The sequence below is a fragment of the Gracilinanus agilis genome, chromosome 2 (assembly GCF_016433145.1).
Source record: "Gracilinanus agilis isolate LMUSP501 chromosome 2, AgileGrace, whole genome shotgun sequence".
Lineage (NCBI taxonomy): Eukaryota > Metazoa > Chordata > Mammalia > Didelphimorphia > Didelphidae > Gracilinanus > Gracilinanus agilis.
The window spans coordinates 146,745,565-146,764,854 of NC_058131.1; the positions used below are offsets into that span (position 1 = coordinate 146,745,565).

The 19,290-nt window shown below is 39.3% G+C and overlaps 1 protein-coding gene across 1 annotated transcript; it reads right to left on the reverse strand.

Annotated features, from left to right (window-relative positions):
- Positions 1-1,155: 1,155 nt before the first annotated feature.
- Positions 1,156-13,168, reverse strand: LOC123234785 (cystatin-like). Its single transcript, XM_044660755.1, has 3 exons — positions 12,857-13,168; positions 3,989-4,102; positions 1,156-1,408 (listed from the first exon to the last, which is right to left on the reverse strand). The coding sequence occupies exons 1-3, from the start codon at positions 13,082-13,084 to the stop codon at positions 1,325-1,327; spliced, it is 426 nt and encodes a 141-aa protein (XP_044516690.1). The 5' UTR covers positions 13,085-13,168; the 3' UTR covers positions 1,156-1,324.
- Between the last annotated feature and the right edge of the window lie 6,122 nt (positions 13,169-19,290).

The following is a 19,290-nucleotide window of genomic DNA, read 5'->3' on the forward strand; positions in this document are numbered from 1 at the left end:
TACCTGTGGAAGTGATGCTAAGAGACGAATCAAATTATTATTACTATTGTTTAATGTCATCATTATCATTAAGTATTATGGCTTCTCAGAAGTGCAACAATTCTTTTCCCTTTTCCCCACTAACTTCTGTAAAAGGTTTTTGCAAACCCTACCCTTCCTCTCAATTAAAAGAACTGTAGATTTAATCAAGCTAGTTCTAAGGATATTTCTCAGTATCTAAGCTAAGCAGACTGTGAATTCTGAGATAACGGCTACCTCTTAATGAAGAGATACAATCCATTACTGGTTTTGCCCCAGACATTAGGTAAACTAGATCTGAAAAATTGCTAAGTATCTTGAAAAAAATATCTATCTATTTCTCACGGTCAAGTTTCCTCAAAGCCAGGATGGGCACAGAATAAGATTATCCATGAGGTAGGCGACTGGGCAATCTTCTCCCTGAAAGGGTCACCCATGAGCTCAGGGATTGTATACTGGGCAAGGAAGCTCTTAATTATTCAAGAATAGAAGAGCAGAACCTTTATTGAAAAGGATGGAAGAGGGAGGGGGAGCCTTTTCCTCTATGTAAACAGAAACATAGCAAAGCATTATCACGGATACTGCTGTGTGTATCAGGGTGTGTGGCTGGCAAAGCAGAGGGATCTGATGGAAGTTACAAAATTATTACATTTAGAAGAGAGAACATATTAGGACCAGATACAAGGTATTCTATTCAATAACTAGAAGAGTTTAGATCCTTGTTAGAGAGACTGTGGGGATTCCTACACTGGATAAGGAGGTGGATTGGGGGGACTTTTTAATCCCCCATATATCAGGATTCTGATGCTGAAAACTTGAACTAAGCCTAGAAATGGTAATGGGGAGGTATGTTAAAAAAAAAAATGAAACAAAACCTCCCAAACCTAAATATTCTTGTGATTCTTAGTGTTCATTAAGGCTAATGTGTAAAGCTAGGGCTCTACTCTTGTGCCTAACTACCGGGAACCATTAAGGACACACCAGAAAGCTACTCCAGTTCTAATTGCTGCCTTTTAAAAGTGAATTGGCATTCAATGATTTAAGTTTCACAACCTCTCATCTCTGAAAATATGCAGTATTTAGAAAACACAGGCAGAAAGGGTAAGTAAGGAACTGAATAGTCATTCAAAAAGGTACTATGATAGATATGCCTTTATTTTCTCCTCCTGCTGGCTTAGGGAGGAGATTACATCATTATCTTGCACAGCACTAATTTGGGTAATAATGAGTGAAATGGGTTGTGTTATTGCTCTTTTTTTCAAAAAAAGAGAAAACAGCTGCAGCTCAGATGTGTGGAAGGATATCTCTAGGCAGCCCTGCACTCATCCTTCAGGAGGCTGATTTTGCTCATCCAAGGAACAGTGTACACCACAAAATTGCAGATGGAGTTCTGAGGGGGAAAAAGAGAGAGAAAGGCCATCAATGAACATGAAGAAAAATTAAAAAAACATTTTAAGAATGGACCCAGAATTACTTCAAGCATTTTGGAAAATAGTAGATGATCCAAATTCATTACTGCCTCAACTTCAGAGTGTGTTCCCAGACTGACTTTTACATATATCCACTCTAGGGGTCGGCAATGTATGGCTCTTTCTGCAGGAGCCATAAAGTCAATTTTTTTTCAGGTGCTGTTTCCGGAGCGCGCACTGTGAGCACTGTACGGCTCTCACGAAATTACATTTTAAAAAATGTGGCATTTATGGTTCTCACGGCCAAAAAGGTTGCCGACCCCTGATCTACTCTTTTGAGACTCAGGGTTACTCTATGAGCTAATTGCTATAGGAATTATCTCCATTTTACAGATAAGGAAACTGACAATGATTCTGGATTAGTCATTTATGGAAAACCTTTCTAATAACCTATCCACTTCAATCAATCATTTTTATAATGGAATTTTCCTTTTCCTTAATCAAAAGAAAGAAAATAGGTATACATATATAAAGGAATTAAGTCAGTGTCACACAAGGATAGTGAATAGATATTTTGTCTCTGAAGGAGCTCTTGCCTCTAACAAGGACATTGATAAAGAGGATGGGAATTTGTGTGTCCTGGTGTTTTAACCTGGTGCTGCCTTACAACCTAGTCCTTCTCTTTCCAAAACAGAACATTTTGAGTACATGTAGAACAAGGCATAATTACACAGAATGTAGTATCATGCTGAGTGCAGCAGGAATCTCTGTCTCTAGCTTATTTTTCCAGAAATCCCTGGGCTAGAGGATTTTGGACATCCTTTTGGGGAGGAGTGAACTGGAGGGCAAAATTGTTCTGATCCTGGTTAAACAAGGAAATGTTTGTCTGAAGCCAGGGTTATGCTAGAGTTCAAGGGAGAGAATAAGCTTGGAATTGAGAAGACCAGGGTTCAAATCCTACTTCCAAAGCTTATGAGAACTGATTTCTAATCTCTCAGAACTTTAGTTTACTCATTTGTAATATGGGGATAATTATACCTTCTGAGGTAGTTGTTAAAGGAATTAAAGGAACTGCTTTACAACTAAAATTAAAGGAACTGCTATCTAAATGCAAGGTTTTATTATTAACTTCCTCTGAAAAAATGAGTGAGGAAGAGGGAAGATGTGAACACAAATAAGTAAATCTCTTCCCAGAATCCTGATGAAGCAGAAGGAAATGAAGGACCCCAAGGAAAAGCAAAGGTAGAGGAAAGATCACCCCACCCCCTGATTCTGGGCATTTTCTCTAGCCATCCTCTATAGCTAGAGCTCTCTCCCTCATCCTCTCCACCTTCTCAGTGAAAATCCCACCTTTTGAAAGAAGTTTTTCCTGATCCTCCTTAATCTTAGTGTCTTCCTTCACTGATAATCTCCAACTGATCCTTTCTCTATCTTGTATGTACACAGTAATTTGGATGTTTTGTCTTCTACTAGACTTGGGTTCCTTCAGTGAAGGGACTTAAAAATATTTTTCTTTTTTTATCTCCAGGGCTTAGCACAGTGCCTGGCACTTCAACTTGACCAGCTGCTTCACTAACTCCACCAGCTTCAATTTCTGTAAATTAGATGGTGTCTTTTGGGATCTCAGGTGGTAAATTATGGGTCAGATTGTGAGATGATGAGAACCATCCTACATCCTAAAGTAACTGCTCCCTCTTTGTCCTGTAGAGGCAGGAAGTTAAGGTTGAGATGATTAGCTAAAGAATTAAGTAACACAATTACTAAATCTGTCTCCATTTATTTAGGTTTAACTTATTTCTTTAAAGACTGACTTGTAATTCTTAAATATTTAATGCAGTTGGTAGTCATTTCAACTGTAATTTTTCTACCTTTTCCTCTTTGATTTTTTTGTTAGTCACTGAGAAAAAGGTTGATCACTTTTGTAGATTTCTTTTGTACTCAGTTATTTTACTGAAGTTGCTACTTAATCTAGAGTAGTTTCTTCACCTATTCTCTAGGATTTTCTAAGTAAACTATCCTACTATCTATAGAAGGGGAATTCTTTGTGGATATTGGTTATCTTAATTTCTCTTGTCTTTCTGCCATTACTAGTATTTCTGGGATCCTTAGTTTCCATCAAATATCAGCTCAGGTACCAGTTCCCACATTTTTGTGTGGATTTAGGTATGTTACTTAAATTTTCTACTCCTCAGTTTCTTTATGGGTAAAATCAAGTGGACTGGATTAAATTCCCTATGAAGTCTCTTTCAGCTCTAATTCTGTAATTCCATAAAAATCCCTCCAGCAATATAGATCAGTAACTTGTCTGCAAGTTGGTTGGATGGTTATCTAGGGAAATGAGAGGACAATTGACTTACCCTTGGTCACACAACCAAAACGTATCACAGGGAAGGCTTCAATTTGGATCCTCCTGATCCCCCTCATCCTTAATCAGTCTCTATTATGCTTTTGTGCAATGTCAGGTTAACATACTCTGAACCTCTGATAGCATAATCCAAAGAACCGCCCCCGCCAAATTCACTGTCAAAATGAAGGGTCTTTTGGATTTTTCAGTCACATACCTTTTTCAAAGTTGGATCCTCATGAAGGGGGCAGCTTGAAAAGTCAGTCACAGACTTGGTGCAGGTGGTTCGGCTAATCTCAATCTCCAACATGTATTTTATGCCAGCCACCAGCTGTTAGTAAGGAAACCAGATAAGGAGTTTAAATGAAGTCTGCCATTTTTATGAATGAAGGCAAACTTTACAGTCACACTAAGGTCAGTTCAAGCAATAATTTCTGTGATGAATTCGATATCTATTAAACACCTCTTAACTATGTATAAGGAAATGGAATAGGTGTTGAGGATAAAAAGAGCAACAAAAATAGTCCCTGCTACTTCTCCCAGAATAAGATTCAGTTTTCCAAAAAATGTATTTTTACAGAATGTTTCACACTTCCTAATGCTAGGAACTCAAGCAGGCTTTTTAAAAAAAAAATTGTGAAATCTGACTTATGTGGGGAAATACTGGTATGAAAATTCTTTTTACTAATGCAGAATGGCAACTGCCCTGTTATTTAGTCTTGAAAACCTTTACAGTAAGAAATGATGAGCAAATTAATTTAAAAAAAAAAAAAAGGAAGACCTAAATGAATTCAGGAAGAGCAAAATGAACAGAACCAAGAGAAGATTATATGCTGTAACAGAAATATTATTTGAAGACCAAATGTGAATGTCCATCTTTGGAAATAGAACTGATAAACAGAAACATACATGATAATGTTTTATATAGATACACACACATTACACACATGTATATATTATAGACACTTTGGGAGGGGGTCAAATGATTCCTTCTCTAGTGCAAAGAGGGAGAGAGAGATATAGGACATTTAATGTAGAAAACAAATAAATAGAAAAAGGAGGAAGGGAGAAAGGAAAGAAGGAAAGAAATCTATTAGGGGGCAAATGGCTTGCTCATGATTATAAAATATGTCAAACGTATGATTCTCTTATGAATTAAGTCCAGGATAGGAAGCTTTCATTCATAACTTCCCAGGGTTGTTGTGAGGATCAACACTTTTCCCTCATGATTCCCACAAAGGATCTATAAGCTCAATGATATAATAGTACTCCTTCAAAGACCAAGTAGTAAAACTTTTAAATATGTTATTTTGAAGCTCCTGGAGTCCTGAACTTCAAATGGATTTAAATATCTATCAGAGGTCAAAAGTTTTTCTCTGGCTTTCTTCAGGGTTCTTATTCAAGGCTGTTATATGGGTGAATCTAGGATTATATTTATTTTTTCTGTCTATCCATCAATAAATATTTATCAGGCACTTACTATGTGCCAGTCACTGTGGTAAATGCCAATGATATTAAAAAAAAAAAAAAGGGCAAAAGGCAGTTGCTGCCCTCAAGGAGCCCATAATCTAATAGGGGAGACAGCATAGAAATAAAAATATACAAAACCCTATACAAGGTAAATAAGAAATAATTAACAGGATAGAGAGAGGTGCTCTGCATATATAGACAGGCTTTTCCTAAACCCTATGTCCTCACAGCCAGATAAAGTTCTTCCTGTCAGGCCTTCCATGTTTCCCAAGCCCTCAAAAAAAGATTATTCTTTCAAAAACAACAACCACCAGGACCCAACCTCTTTCTTGGAACATATTATTTTTTTTATCATCTATTTACAATTCTAGATAAGTTGCCTTTTATAATGATTTAATCTTTTGTATATTTGTATTAGTACTGTTTTATTTAACCTTTTGTTCAGTACCTCCAATTAAATTTAAATTTTCTTGGGGGTAAGAATCCTATTTTATGTCTCTTCAGATACTATGATATAGCAGAGTCTAAAATATGTGTTGATGACCACTCACTGAGGTGCCAGAATAGAGGTACCCTATCAAGGAGAGCCTTTGTGGGCCTGAATGAATATGAAAGAGATTTGTAAATGAAAAGGAAGTGGGCAAATTGCCTAGTGAGGGGAAAGGATAACAGATGGACAGCTACAGTTTCATTGGTATTCAGGGAGTGTCAAGGTACCTAGATAAAGATCCTTTAACCCATTAAGTGGCCAATGAAGTATATACAAAAAGACCTGGACAGGATGAGCAGCACAGACTGGGAAGGCACACAGGAGTAGGTCTTAGAGGGAGTACTACATCATTGAGCTCACAGATCTATTGGGGGAATCATGGAGAAAAAGTGTCATGGCAGCCCAGGGCTGCCCTGTAAGGGCCCTGGATGAGTCTAAGCTCTTCTATAACTTGGCTCTCCAATAAAAGAGTTTCAGCTCTAAGCTGTGGAGCTCATTCTAATTTATTTATACAATGTACCAAGCATGGGGTTTTCCCCATCCCTGTCATTAAACCAAAGTTAGAAGGAACCACAGACCATCTCAACCAATGTCTTTATTTGACAAGTTCATGCATCAAGTTTGAAATTGACTTTCAAGAAAAGTCCAAGAAGAGGGTAGGAAGGACACTGAAAACCCCATCAATGAGATAAGTGCCCATTTTTATTTAGAACTTTTTCATATTCAATTATGTCCAACTTGTAATAACCCCACAGGGGTTTTCTTGGCAAAGATAATGGAGTAGTCTACCATTTTCTTCTTCAGCTCATTTTACAGATGAGGAAAGTGAGACAAGAGGTAGTGACTTGCCCAGGGTCACATCACTAATGTGTGAAGTCAGATTTGAACTCAGGAATATGAGTCTGGCACCTAGCTACCCTTAATTTTAGTACTTAATAAACCTTAAAAACAATGCTATTTTAAAGGTGGGTGAGACAAACGTTATGAACAGTTTAACCTAGATAATTTCAAAGATTCATTCCTTTTAGCTCTAAATGCTGACTCCCATTTTTTTAGTAAGAAAAGACAGATGGCTTAGCCAAAGTCAGTGTCTGAGTCAAAAGTGAACACTGATAAAGTCTGGGAGTTATAGAAGAAAGGGATACTTCTTTACATTGTGCAGTGTTTTAGGTGTCGAGGAAACTAGGATGACATGGAGGCCAATTTATGGCTAAATTTGTGATCATCCGTGAAACAGATAATTGGACTTTAAATAACTGTGGATTGACTAGAAATAAACACACAGACAGGTATACGCAGTCAAGGATAGCACTCTCTTTTTTCTTCCAAAGCTTATTCCTGAATCCCCTAGAGTAAGGAAATTTGACTCCTTTCCTATAGGAAAACAAGAGGTTTTATAAAACAAATGCAATCTGACATCTTGGCTTTATACAAGGTACTAGATGAGACATGGCATAGTCCTATCTACTATCTATCCAAATAACATTTCCTGCAGGGGAGGGATGTGGGGATGCCTAATCAGGTCAGGGCTTTATAATTGTGATTCTGGTGACCCTGGGCAAGTTTCTTCACAACTCATCTTCATCTGTAAAATGAGGAAGCTGGACTAGGCAACCTCTCTCTAAATTTATGATCCTGACCCTATTCTTTTTAGGTCTTGGCTTCCTCATCTGCACAATGTCTCTAAATCTTAACTCTGAATCACTATACAAGTTCTAACAACATAAAAAAATTACAAAGTTCTTTCCACAATGAGGGCCTTAAAGTTTGATTAAAATCACACATAGCTGCACCTCTGCCAACAAAAATGAATTACCCAAGAGTGGGAAATTTCTCAATTTTAGCTAAATCAACCCTAAGTTCCCCAATCTATTCTAAACCTTCATATCTCCTGGAGAGTTTTGGTTTAGAGGGTCATAGGATTTAGAGATAGAAGAAACTATCATCTAGCTCACCTTGCACATTATTCAAGGAAATTGAGGCCCACAAAGTTAGTGACTTATCCAGGGTCATAATGCTAGTAAGCATCCAAGAGTTGGGATCCTAAATCAAGTCTCTCCTGACTCCAAGTACTAATAGGCTTTCCACTTCAAAGAAAACTGTTTTAAATTCCCAGAATAACACTTAAAAACTATGTGACCTGAGACAAATTACATAATCTCTAAGAGCCTGTTTCTTAATCTTGAAAACTGGGTTAATATATCCGCTTTCTAATTTATAAGATGGTTGTGAGTAAAGTGCTTTGTAATAGCTTACTGATTTGGTTTCTTTCCTTTAAGGCTCTCTCCAGTCCACTCTCCCCTCCACTTAGCTGTCAAACTGATCTTTCTTAAGCTCATTCGAAACACACCAGCCCCTCGACTACTGAAGTTCAAGGACTCCCTATCACTGATCCTTCAGGCCCCCAAAGAAAGTCTCTGGCTTTTAAGGTCCTTTGGAACCTGGTCTTTTCTTCACTTTCCTGTATTCTACCGTGTGGCTCCCTGAATGCTTCTGTAATACACTTTGATCCAAGGACTCTGGCCTCATTGGTATTCCTCTCACAAAACATGCCATCTGCTAATTCTGGGTATTTCCCAAGCCTGGAACTCTTTGTCTCATCATCTCCTCCTCTGGCTTCTCTGACTTCCTCCAAGTCTTGGCAAAAGTGCCACCTTCTACAGGTAGAGATATTAATAATAATCTTTAATTATAGTGTCTTCCTCGATGACTACCTTCCATTGATCCTACATATGATTGTTTATTCATTATTATTAATATATCTTAGTAATAATATAATTATTTATTCATGTTAGTTTGCCTACTATCTCTCTCATCAGACTGTGAACTACTTGAGAAGAGGACTTTTTTTTTTTTTAAATTTCTTACCTTCTGTCTTAGACCTGATACTAGGTATTGGTTCCAAGGCAGAGCAGCAGTAAGGCCAAGGCAATGGGGGTTAAGTGACTTGATTGGGTCACAAAACTAAGAAGTATCTGAGGCCAGATTTGAATCCAGGACCTCCTCATCTCTAGGCCTGGGTGTCTAACATTGAGTTACTAGCTGTCCCTTTCCCTTAAAAAAAGTTATTGTTGTTTTAGAAGAGGGACTTTTTAAACTTTCTTTATCTCCAGGACTAGAGTGCTTTACACACAGACATTTGCAACAAGTGCTTGTTGTCTGACTTTTAACCAAAGGAAACAATAGATAAGCTTTCAAAGAGGCAAATTTAGGGTTAAGATCATAGATTTAGAGCTGGAAGGGATTTAGTTCAAGCCACTTATTTTTTCCACCAATGAGAAAAACAAGGTCCAAGGGTTAAGTGACTGTACACTTAACATACAGGTCAGACAAATGGCAAATTCATGGGACAGAAATGGAACAGATTGTAGGAGGATGCTAAATCTAGTTCACTTTTCATAATGATTAAAAAATTCAAAAGTAGAAAGGGAGGGCTGTGCGTGTGCATGGAATGGATGGGGTATGTGGTTTTCCCTCACAGGGAGTCTCCAAAAGCAAAGAATACAAACACCACCTGGAGGCTAGCCCTTGAGAGAAGGCCTGGGGAGTAAATTCACTGGGCTCTGGAATTTTGCCCCTGGCTGGACTGTTCTGATGAGTAACTGGGCGTGAAATGACCTGTACCAGTAAGTGAGAGAATGGAAACTCTCCTAACCCATCTCATGTAGCCAGCTTTGGACCATGCTTAACATCTACCCACCCTGATCCTCCAGACAAATCTTAGCATCCTCCTGTGATCGTTGACCCCTCCCCAAATACCACAATACCCCCAAAGGCTTCTCCAAGCATCCCATGGCTCCTTGGCATTCCTGTGATACCCCTAAGCCTATCTGTGATGGGTCAACTCCTTTATTAATCTGTAAACTCTGAGGGCAGAGACTATTTAATTTTTGTACCTATATCCCCAGTACTTGGCACAGGGCAGGCCTATAAATGATATAAAAAACTCACTCATGGTCTTGGATGCTAGATGGGGGATTCTTTTTCAGAAAGAGTTTGGACTAGGCACCTTCTTCTGTCCCTTCCAACTTCTATCTTCTGTGATTTTATAATCAAAAGAGATGATGTATGCAAAGTGCTTTGCAAATCTCAGTGTCATATGAATGTTCCACTATGATGGCTAGTGAGTCAGGATTCTGACCTAATAGAAACTTGCAAAATCTTATAAAAAAGACACACTTAAGGAGTAGCTAGGTGGTTCAGTGGTTTGAGAGCAAGAACTGAAGATGGGAGGTCCTGGGTTCAAATTTAATCTCAGACACTTTCTAGTCGACATTTCTCCACCCCCCCCCCCCCAATTTCTTCCAAAAGGTCATTCTATTCAGCAGCATTAAAGAACTGGTTGAACTGTGGGCAGGATTAGAATTGTCTAATCAATGTCTTTAAGGGACAAGCCAGTATGGTTGAGGTTTTTCAGCATGGTATTTATAGCTGGTAAGATCCTTTAATCTTCATTACTTAGCCATTACTGCTTACTGGCTTTTCTGCCTTGGAACCAAAACACAGTACTGATTCTAAGATATAAGGTATGGGTTTAAAAAAAAAAAGCACATTTAGAAAACATTTTCAAGACAAGACAATAAAAGACAATCATAATAAACCTTACCACTATGCTTGGTGCAAGTGATATATGCCTGACCCCAAGACATTTGTTTTCAGCCGGGTATAGGAAATTCCACCATTTTTGTGGATATTTCTAAGGAATAATAGTTTGGGTAACCTTTGCTATAATCCTCAAAAACCTAGATAAACTGAAGAGTTCTGAATCATATAGGTCACTCAAAACAATCTGCCCAGAATAAATTTCCCTCTTACACAAACATATATGCAAAATTCCAACCATGCTGGCTAGACCCTAAAGGTCATAGATTAGGCAATCCCAACTCCACCCAAAGTCCAACCAGTTCTTTAGAGTGGCTCCACAGAATGACCTTTGGGAAGAAGAGGGGAAAAAAAAAACAACAACCTTTTTTACTGTCTTTTTAAAGTCCAATCAACCTAGAATTCTGACCCTGCAAGCCATAGCAATCCCAGGTCCTGAAAAGACAGAGAAATGGGCCACCATAGGCTAATAATGTCTGACAAACGGATAATTCAGTAGAGGCCATCATTTGCCAAAGGTGAATTTTGGCCATTGGGCAATGAAGCATTTTTCTGACCTAGTATATGCTTGTATATAATAGGGAAGAGAATCAGCCAGGGATAATAAGAGATTTAGATAGTGAAATTTTAAAGATGAGAAAATTGAGGCACCAAAATGAACTGATTTTCCTTTTAACTTACTTTACTGGTTGAAAAAGCACAAAAACCCAAAGATAGAAACTATTGACTCACAATTGTTAGGTAGCAGGAAAAAAATATATATATATTTGGAGGCCTTAGGTGCCAAAGAACAGCCTGTTTAGACCTTCCCTGGATTTTAAAAAACAAAGATTAAAAAGTCAAGATAAGATACTGGTTAACACCCCAGTGGGTTGCAGACCAAGAATTATTCTGCTACATTACTGGGCTTGCATAATATCCACAAGAAGAACAGGGTGTTGGTTAGTCCCAAGAAGGACTGCATCAATTTAATTTTCTTTTATTCTGACTCTTCCCCAAACTAACAGTGGAAAGTTACTTAGTCTGTTAGTCACAACTTGGCTCCCATTACAGCTTGGGGGATAGAGAAGAATGCATCACAGTTCAAGAATAAATACTGCCTGTCTATATTCCCTGGAGTTCAGGGGACACCACCCCTCATTATTGAACTGCAAAGGAGAAAGCACTGGGTGTTCAGCTTCCTGAGCTGGCCAAATAGAAACTGCCTCCCTTCCCCCTATGCTTTCCAATCCAAGTGACAGTGCAGAATCGCCAAGTAAGGGAGAGAGAAAGCATTTATTTGTTTCTGTCCAACACTGGGCAACAGGACAATCTCAGATGAGCCCGTTCCACCACCTAAATCAGGGCTCTAAATCATTTTTCTATGTTTTAAGGATCCCTTTGTGGAAACTTGTAGACCACTCCTCAGAATAATGTTCTTAAAACGCACAAATTAAAACGCATGGTATTATTACTGAGGAGGTCAATTAAAAGTTTCTATTTTAATAGTTTAAAACTGCACTAAGACTTTTGAGACATTCTGAGTATATTAAAAATGATATACAATGTACCAGACACTGGGAACAACACGGTGGATAGGATTGGTACTAACATAGAAAAGTATATTCCCCTCTATCATTATTTTAAAAAATATTTCATTTTCCTTTAATGAACAGAAAGTGACTAACACCTAAAGTTAACATGCAAATAAGAGTCAAGAAGCATTTATGAAGTGCCTACTATTCCGGAAGTCATTAGAACTTAGCACAGTGCTTAATAAATTCTGGTTAATTGACTAAGCAGTCAGTCAAGATATAAATAAAGGCAAAGATATAATCCCTGACTTTAAGGCAAAGATATAATCCCATACTTCTATGTCTAGAAATATCTGTAGATGTGTGCATGGCGTATACGTACACAAGAGCACAGCAGAATTGCAGTCGCTCAAAAGAAACACGAGACGCTCATATTTCAGGTGGGCTGATTGTGCCCAACTCAAGGTAAAGCCTTCAGAGCTCCGATTGGTCTGATCAACCAGTTAGATACATTGTACCCTGACTGGACAGTGATGTCATTTTGGTCCTCCTCGAGTTCAAAGGACGACCGACCAACCAACACTCACGTACACACACACAGACACCAAACTCTATACACAGCATGCATACGTAATACACACTGCAGACACACAATACACATATACATTCGCACACAGACAAATAGAAGATTCACAATCCCCAAGTGAGGGTCCCGAACCTGCAAGATCTCGCACGGAGTCCGGAGGCTCAGATTCTACCTGGGATCACAGGGGAAAAGCCCACGGAACTATCTATCCAGGGGCTGGGGAAGTCTTACAAGGGGGCGCAGCATCCCACTCCGAGCCCAGATGCAGGCGGCTAGAGCCGAGCCCAGAGACAGAGCGGGGCAGACTGGTGGGCGGAGGGAGTGGCTTGGACGATCCAGGTCGCACCTCCCGCTGACCCTGGCCCTCCCTTTCCCTTAGGACCCTGGGGGAGGGGAGAGGCGTTGATAGGTGCCTGTACAGACCTGCTTCTGAATTCGAATCGCCCGCACCATTCGGTGGCCGAACTTGTCATTGCTGGCCTTGTTATACTCGCTTAAGGCGAAGTGGATCGCGCGCTGCACACCCTCTTCGTTCACGTCCGCATCGGTGATGCCGCCGATGAGGTGAGGCTTCCCCTCGGCGTGGACAGCACAGACCAGGGCGATCAGCAGCAGCGGCAGCAGTACTAGGGAAAGCCGGGAGCCGGCCATGGTGGCAGTCGGGAGTGCGCTGGCGTAAAGGGAACCTCAATTCAATAAGCAAGGGCAGATGCTAGAAGCACTTCCTCCTGCTTCCAGCCCCGCGGGATTTAAATACCTTGTCTTTGGGCTCCTCCTTCAGGCTCCTCCCTCTGCGCGGCTCCACCTCTGGTCTGCTCCAGGACTCCTTGCCAAGCCTAAAGGAATTGGGATTGGTGGGGTGGGCGGAGGGGAAGCTGCAACAAACACGGACCTGACCACTTTTCCATTCCGGTTTGGTTCCTTGTTGGAAAAAAAAAAAACAAACCAAAAAAAAAAGCCAAATGTCTATATAGAGAAAACAGAGTGGGAGTTTGGGGGTGATTTCCAGGCTGAGAGCAGGACCCTAACGAAAAATCCATTTCCCTTTTAGAACTTCCTTAAAAAATTGTTTTAGTTCTTATCTGGCTACCATTTATTATTGTTGTGTAATAAGTAATGATTATTATTTGCGTACATTTTTGGGGATAGATTTTGCGTCATCCAAGCATGCAAAGGCCCATTGTATTCTCTGTATTCCTATCATGTACAGAGAACAGGAAAGTGAATTCACCTCAGTGGGTGAGTGCCCTTGCCTTTCCTGGTGTCCTGGATTCAGCTAAGAGGTTTTTCTCTCACTTGTCTTCTCCTCCCCTCACCCAACTGACTGAGATTACCTTCTAGTTACACTGAATGTATGCTTCCTCCATGATGATGTGAGTTTTTTTGAGATCAGGGACAGAGCCTTTTTTTTATTTTTTAAACCCTTACCTTCTGTCTTGTAATCAATAGTATGGGTTCCAAGGTAGAAGTGTGGTAAGGGCTAGGCAATGGTGATTAAGTGACTTACCCAGCGTCACACAGCTAGGAAGTATCTGAGGGCAGATTTGAACCCAGGAGCTCTCATCTCCAGGCCTACTTCTCTACCCATTGAGTTAGTGGCCCCTCTTTGTCTATCTCTGTATCCACAAAACTTAGTCAATTAGCATTTGAGGCTAGAGAGAACTAAGATCAAATGTGGCCTTAGACATTTGCCACCTGTATATACTTGAGCAAGTCACAGACCTTCTATTTGTCACAACTTCTGGGCTGTCAAATAGTGATAATAACAGCATTTACCTTCTAGAGTTATTGTAAAGATTAAAGGGAAAATATTTACAAAGCACTTAGTACAGTACCTGGCACATAGTAGGCACTATATAAATGCTTACTCCCTTCCTTTCTCTATTTAGTAAGCAGCTACTATGTTCCAAGGATTGTGCTAAGTGCCCGTGCCTGGCATAAAGTAAGCAATTACATTTCTTGACTTCACCTACCTGCAACCTTATATTTTATTTACTTTTGGTTTGTTTAAAAAAAAAAGAGTATTTCCAAATAAGTGCCAACTCTGGTTGCTTGATTGATCTAAGTTTTATTGCTTCTTAAAGTTGACTGAGAGAACATTAATAGTGATTTTTTGTCTTATTTCTTGTCTTTACAAAATATAAGGATAAATGGTACACACATTAAGGGCATCCTTGAAGAAGTTATGAGAAAGGACTAGGCAGGCTTTCATAAATGTCATCCTACACCAAAACAAATATTTATAATTATACAACTGACTAAAATTTATAAGGATTATATGATATGGTAATATTTCCTATTTCATGACTAAAAAATATCTTACCCCATGGATAACAATTCAGGAGAGAGATTTCTCCAATAAGGTGTGTAATAAGGGGATTGAGATAGTGGGGTAATAGGTGGTTGTAATAAGGGACTGAGGCAATAGGGTGTTATGGGACCAAAGGCTGGAGGTAATTAAGGGAATAGGCTAGAGGTAGTAGGGAAATTAAGGCAGAGGTATGGTTGGAATAGGGAATACGGCAAGGCAAGGGTCTAAAGGTAGAGTGAATAGGGGATATGGCACTGTGGATAGGGGTTTGTGGATCCCTAAGGCAGTAAAGCAGATAAGGAGGGTACTATAGTGGAGGTGGTAAATTAAGGTGATAGGAGAAGTAAGGGAATGACTGAGTTTAGGAAATATAAACACGGAGGTATAAAGAGTTGCAAAGGAGAGGATGAGGTATTTTGGGCAGGCAGCTGCAGCCTGGGAGACACAGACTGGGACACAGGTTTGAGACAGACACTGAAGGGAAACAAACTGAGCCCTCCAGGTAGGAGGGGCACTTCTACAGACAAAGAGCCAGCCAAGAATGGCTTGAAACTGACTAGAGAGCTGCTAGTCAGTTTCTCAGGTTTACAAAGGAACAGTTCAGAGGAAGTATTGAGATTACACTTCCTCCAAAATGGACACCTCCAATTCCCTTCATGACTCAGAGACAATATGATTCCTTTCTTCCCTTCTCCCTCTCTTATCAATCAACTAATGAACTAGCCCAGATTTGATTACTTGACAAACTGGGTTTATTGATTTATAGGGTTGATTGGAAAGGATAGAGGATACAAGGTAACCCTAACAGCCACCTAGAGAAAGCTTCAGGTGGGGGAGGGAGACAGGAACGTGAAACTGAGAAAGGACCTGCCTTAACTCAGCTCTCAAGTGGTTTTGTAATCAATAGGGTTAAGAAAGTTGGATACAATGATTCAATAGATAATTTGTAACAAGGGTAAGCCCTATTTGACTATTTAAGCTATAAAGTTTAAAACTAACGCTCCGATCTACCCTCCTTTCAAAACCTCACAGACATTCAGGCAGAGAAAATGAAGACGGGGAATAAGGGATGTTAGGGAGATTCAAAGGAAATAAATAAACTAACAAATTTTAAGAGAAAAGCTGCAGAATATAGGTCAGATTTTCAATCCAAAGACAGAGCTCAGATTGACCCTTCTACTCTCCACAAGTCTCCCAGGTCAACTGAACTTCCTCAAGATTCCAAACCCTTTTCAACTGTCAGAAATTCTGCAACAAGACTTTGCAGGGCTGACATGCACCCTATTTGCACTACAGGTGTCTGCCACATATATGCCAAAATCATGAGATTTTTTTTAAAGATATGTCAAATACAGATAACTTTGTTCCATGACCTTATCACTACTAATATCAAATGAGGCATAAAACCGAGAGAGATATATTCCCCAAAGGATTTAGCATTATCATGGAAGATTTTGCATTTGAAGCCACTCTTAATCTGGACTCTATACCAAACTGCCTCTATTTTATATATGAAAGATGTATAATAAATGTTTATTGCATTAAATTTGCTTTAATGAACATAAGGAATGGAATCTAAATAAGTCTGATTATTACCCAGGGAAGTAGGGTTTGTTCAAATACGTTCAGTGAGCATTTGCAATTTAAGGAACCTTTCCCTGTAGTAAGTTCTCCCTCCTTGTCTTTGTTATTTCATTCTCTTTCCTTCTCAATTCACTCTGAGACATGATTATGTAGAATATGATGAGAACAACTGAAAACTTTTGGAAATATTGTACATTATTCAGGTTGCTAGGATGGAAATGACTAGAACCTTGGTTTGAATTGATCAGTCTTTCATATAATGATAAAGAAGAAAGCTAAAAACAATCTGACACAGCAAGTTAGATTTTAGAAAATCAAACCTTAAAGAGTTCAGAATAGAATAGGAGGGATTTAAGATTAAAATTCTAAAGGGGGCAGGGCAGCCAGGGCTCAGTGGACTGAAATCCAGGCCCAGAGGCAGAAGTTAGGTCTTGGGTTCAAATATGAACTTGGACTCTTCCCAGCTGTGTGACCCTGGGCAAGTCACTTGATCTCCTTTGTCTAACCCTTGCCACTCTTCTGCTTAAGAATCAATACACAGGGGGCAGCTGGGTAGCTCAGTGGAGTGAGAGTCAGGCCTAGAGACAGGAGGTCCTAGGTTCAAACCCGGCCTCAGCCACTTCCCAGCTGTGTGACCCTGGGCAAGTCACTTGACCCCCATTGCCCACCCTTACCAATCTTCCACCTATGAGACAATACACCAAAGTACAAGGGCTAAAAAAAAAAAAAAAAGAATCAATACACAATATTGATTCTAAGACAGAAAATAAGGACTTAAACAACATTTTTTTAAAGAAGGATTCTATAATGAGCTTCCACTTTGAGGTAACCTAGGTTTAGAGAGTACTAATATTCTCAGCATTAGAGAAAAACAATTAGACTGACTTAAGAAGTGTTAGGAAGGCTTCTGATATAGTATTGTTTCTTTCCCCAGAGGGTGGAGAGGATACATCTAAAATATATACAACCCCCCCCCCCCCAAACAGGAACATTTATGTTTTTAGCAGTTAAGAGATCATTGGTAACTTTGGACAGAGTACTTACAGAAGAGTGCTTAGAATTCAGTTTGCAAAGGGCAGAGGAGTGAGAAGAAAGGAAGAAGAGGCAAAGAATGTAAATGACTTTCCAAAAGTTTGGTTATTAAAGGAATTTTCAGGAATAAAAGGCCTAGTTTCCCAATTTGTAAAATTATGGAATCAGACTAGATGATTTAAAAAGTCCCTCCCAGATTTGAAATCCTCTAATTCTCCAATCTTTTTGTTATTATCCCTCAGTAAACATTGACTAAGCATCCCAAACAATACCAATTCTGTGCTGGGCACCATGGTGGATGTTGGAGAAGAAGAAAATATAGTCCCTGATTTTGAGGATCCTGAAGCCTATATGGGAAAGCAAGATTAATTCACTCATTGGGAACTGCTAAATAAAACAAAAGTTGTGTAGAATCAAGTGTTAGGTTGTATAGTTCAGGACACTGAATGCTATGGGAGTTCAGAGAAAGTGTTCTTGGCCCCAGGTCATAGATTTGCAGGGAATAAATACAGAACATGACAGGAAACCATTTGTTAAAGAAAGTTAATGGTCCCTAAATTTTTTCTAGCTCATTTGTTCCAGGATGCTAAATTGAGTTTGTTTATCAGATTATATTGTCACTTTAGTAATGTTTAACTCAGGTTTGTTTGTTTTTTGTTGGTTTTTTTTTTGCAAAGATCCTGGAGTGGTTTGCCATTTCCTTCCGTAGCTCATTTTATGGAAACTGAGACAAGGAGGGTTAAGTAATTTGCTCAGTTACTAAATGTCTGAAGTAAAATTTGAATTTAAGAAAATGAGTCTTCCTGACTCTACACACTCTATCCACTGTGCCAACTTGTTGCCTTTTTATCACTACTTTCCAACTTAACAAGATTCAACCCTTGGCAAAACAACTGGGTAGTAGGAAAGTAGTAACGTCAGAAGTGAAAGATGGTGTTACGGTAAGGATACAATGGAAGATTGGAAAGAGAAAAAAATCAAGAATGGAAAAATCTGTGGGTAAAAGAAGACAAAGTTGACCAACTTTGCAATTTTGTCTAGATCTTTTGGTTTTCTCTTCCTCCCTCCCATTTCCTCAGATACGTCAGAGGCTGGCAATTCTGGGAATAGGAGTTTAAAGGGTAAGATTTTATTCCCAGCTCTACTTCTCACTCTCTTGTATGGGCTTAGACAAGCTCTGTAAACTATCTGTGCTTTATAAGGATAAGGATAATAATAGCTGCTCCTTCCTTATTTTATCAGATTACCACAAGAACCTATATATGACTCATAAGTATTATTATTAGTTAGAACATGGTGCTTGTGGGTCCTTGGTGCTAATGAGGGCAAGGCTGGGCTGGGCGTAGGGTCACCTAGGTGCGGGCATCATGCGGACCGTAAGATTGTTAGATCGCCTCTGTTCTTCATCCACAAACTCTAGCAGTGTCAACACACACAAGGCATTCTGCTGGTCACACACTTTGTGTATGCCTCAGTACAGATCTGGAACCATTACTTATATGTCATATATGCCATAATGTTAGTCATTTAATAATAGATCACATTTATATAGCACTTCATGGTTTGTGCAGCGTTTTACAAAGTTCATGATCATCCCTGTGAAGAAGGTGCTATTATCATCTCCATTTTCTATATGAGGAAACTGAGGTTCACATTTTAAGTGACTTAGTCAGTATCCCATAGTTAACAATTACCTAAGGAGGGATTCAAAAGGTCTTTCTGATACTGTTTGATGCTTCGTCCACTCGACCACACGGCCTCAATAGAAGCACATGTATAGTTGAAATAGTCTCACAACTCTGTTTTTGAGGTCTTCAGACAAAAGTTGTCATGTTAAACTGGGACGTGATGCTGTATTTTCTCAAATTTAAGGTAGGTCTGAGTCTAGTCTAAGAAATAAGTATGAGAGAGGAGTATAAAAAGAGAAAAG

What these genes read in the sequence shown, in the direction of transcription:
- LOC123234785 (XM_044660755.1), bottom strand. Translation starts at nt 13,084, where the DNA reads ATGGCCGGCTCCCGGCTTTCCCTAGTACTGCTGCCGCTGCTGCTGATC. An exon ending in CGATTCGAATTCAGAAGCAG is followed by an intron (nt 4,103 to 12,856) that starts GTCTGTACAGGC and finishes CCTTACTAACAG; the next exon opens with CTGGTGGCTGGCATAAAATA. An exon ending in AGGATCCAACTTTGAAAAAG is followed by an intron (nt 1,409 to 3,988) that starts GTATGTGACTGA and finishes TTTCCCCCTCAG; the next exon opens with AACTCCATCTGCAATTTTGT.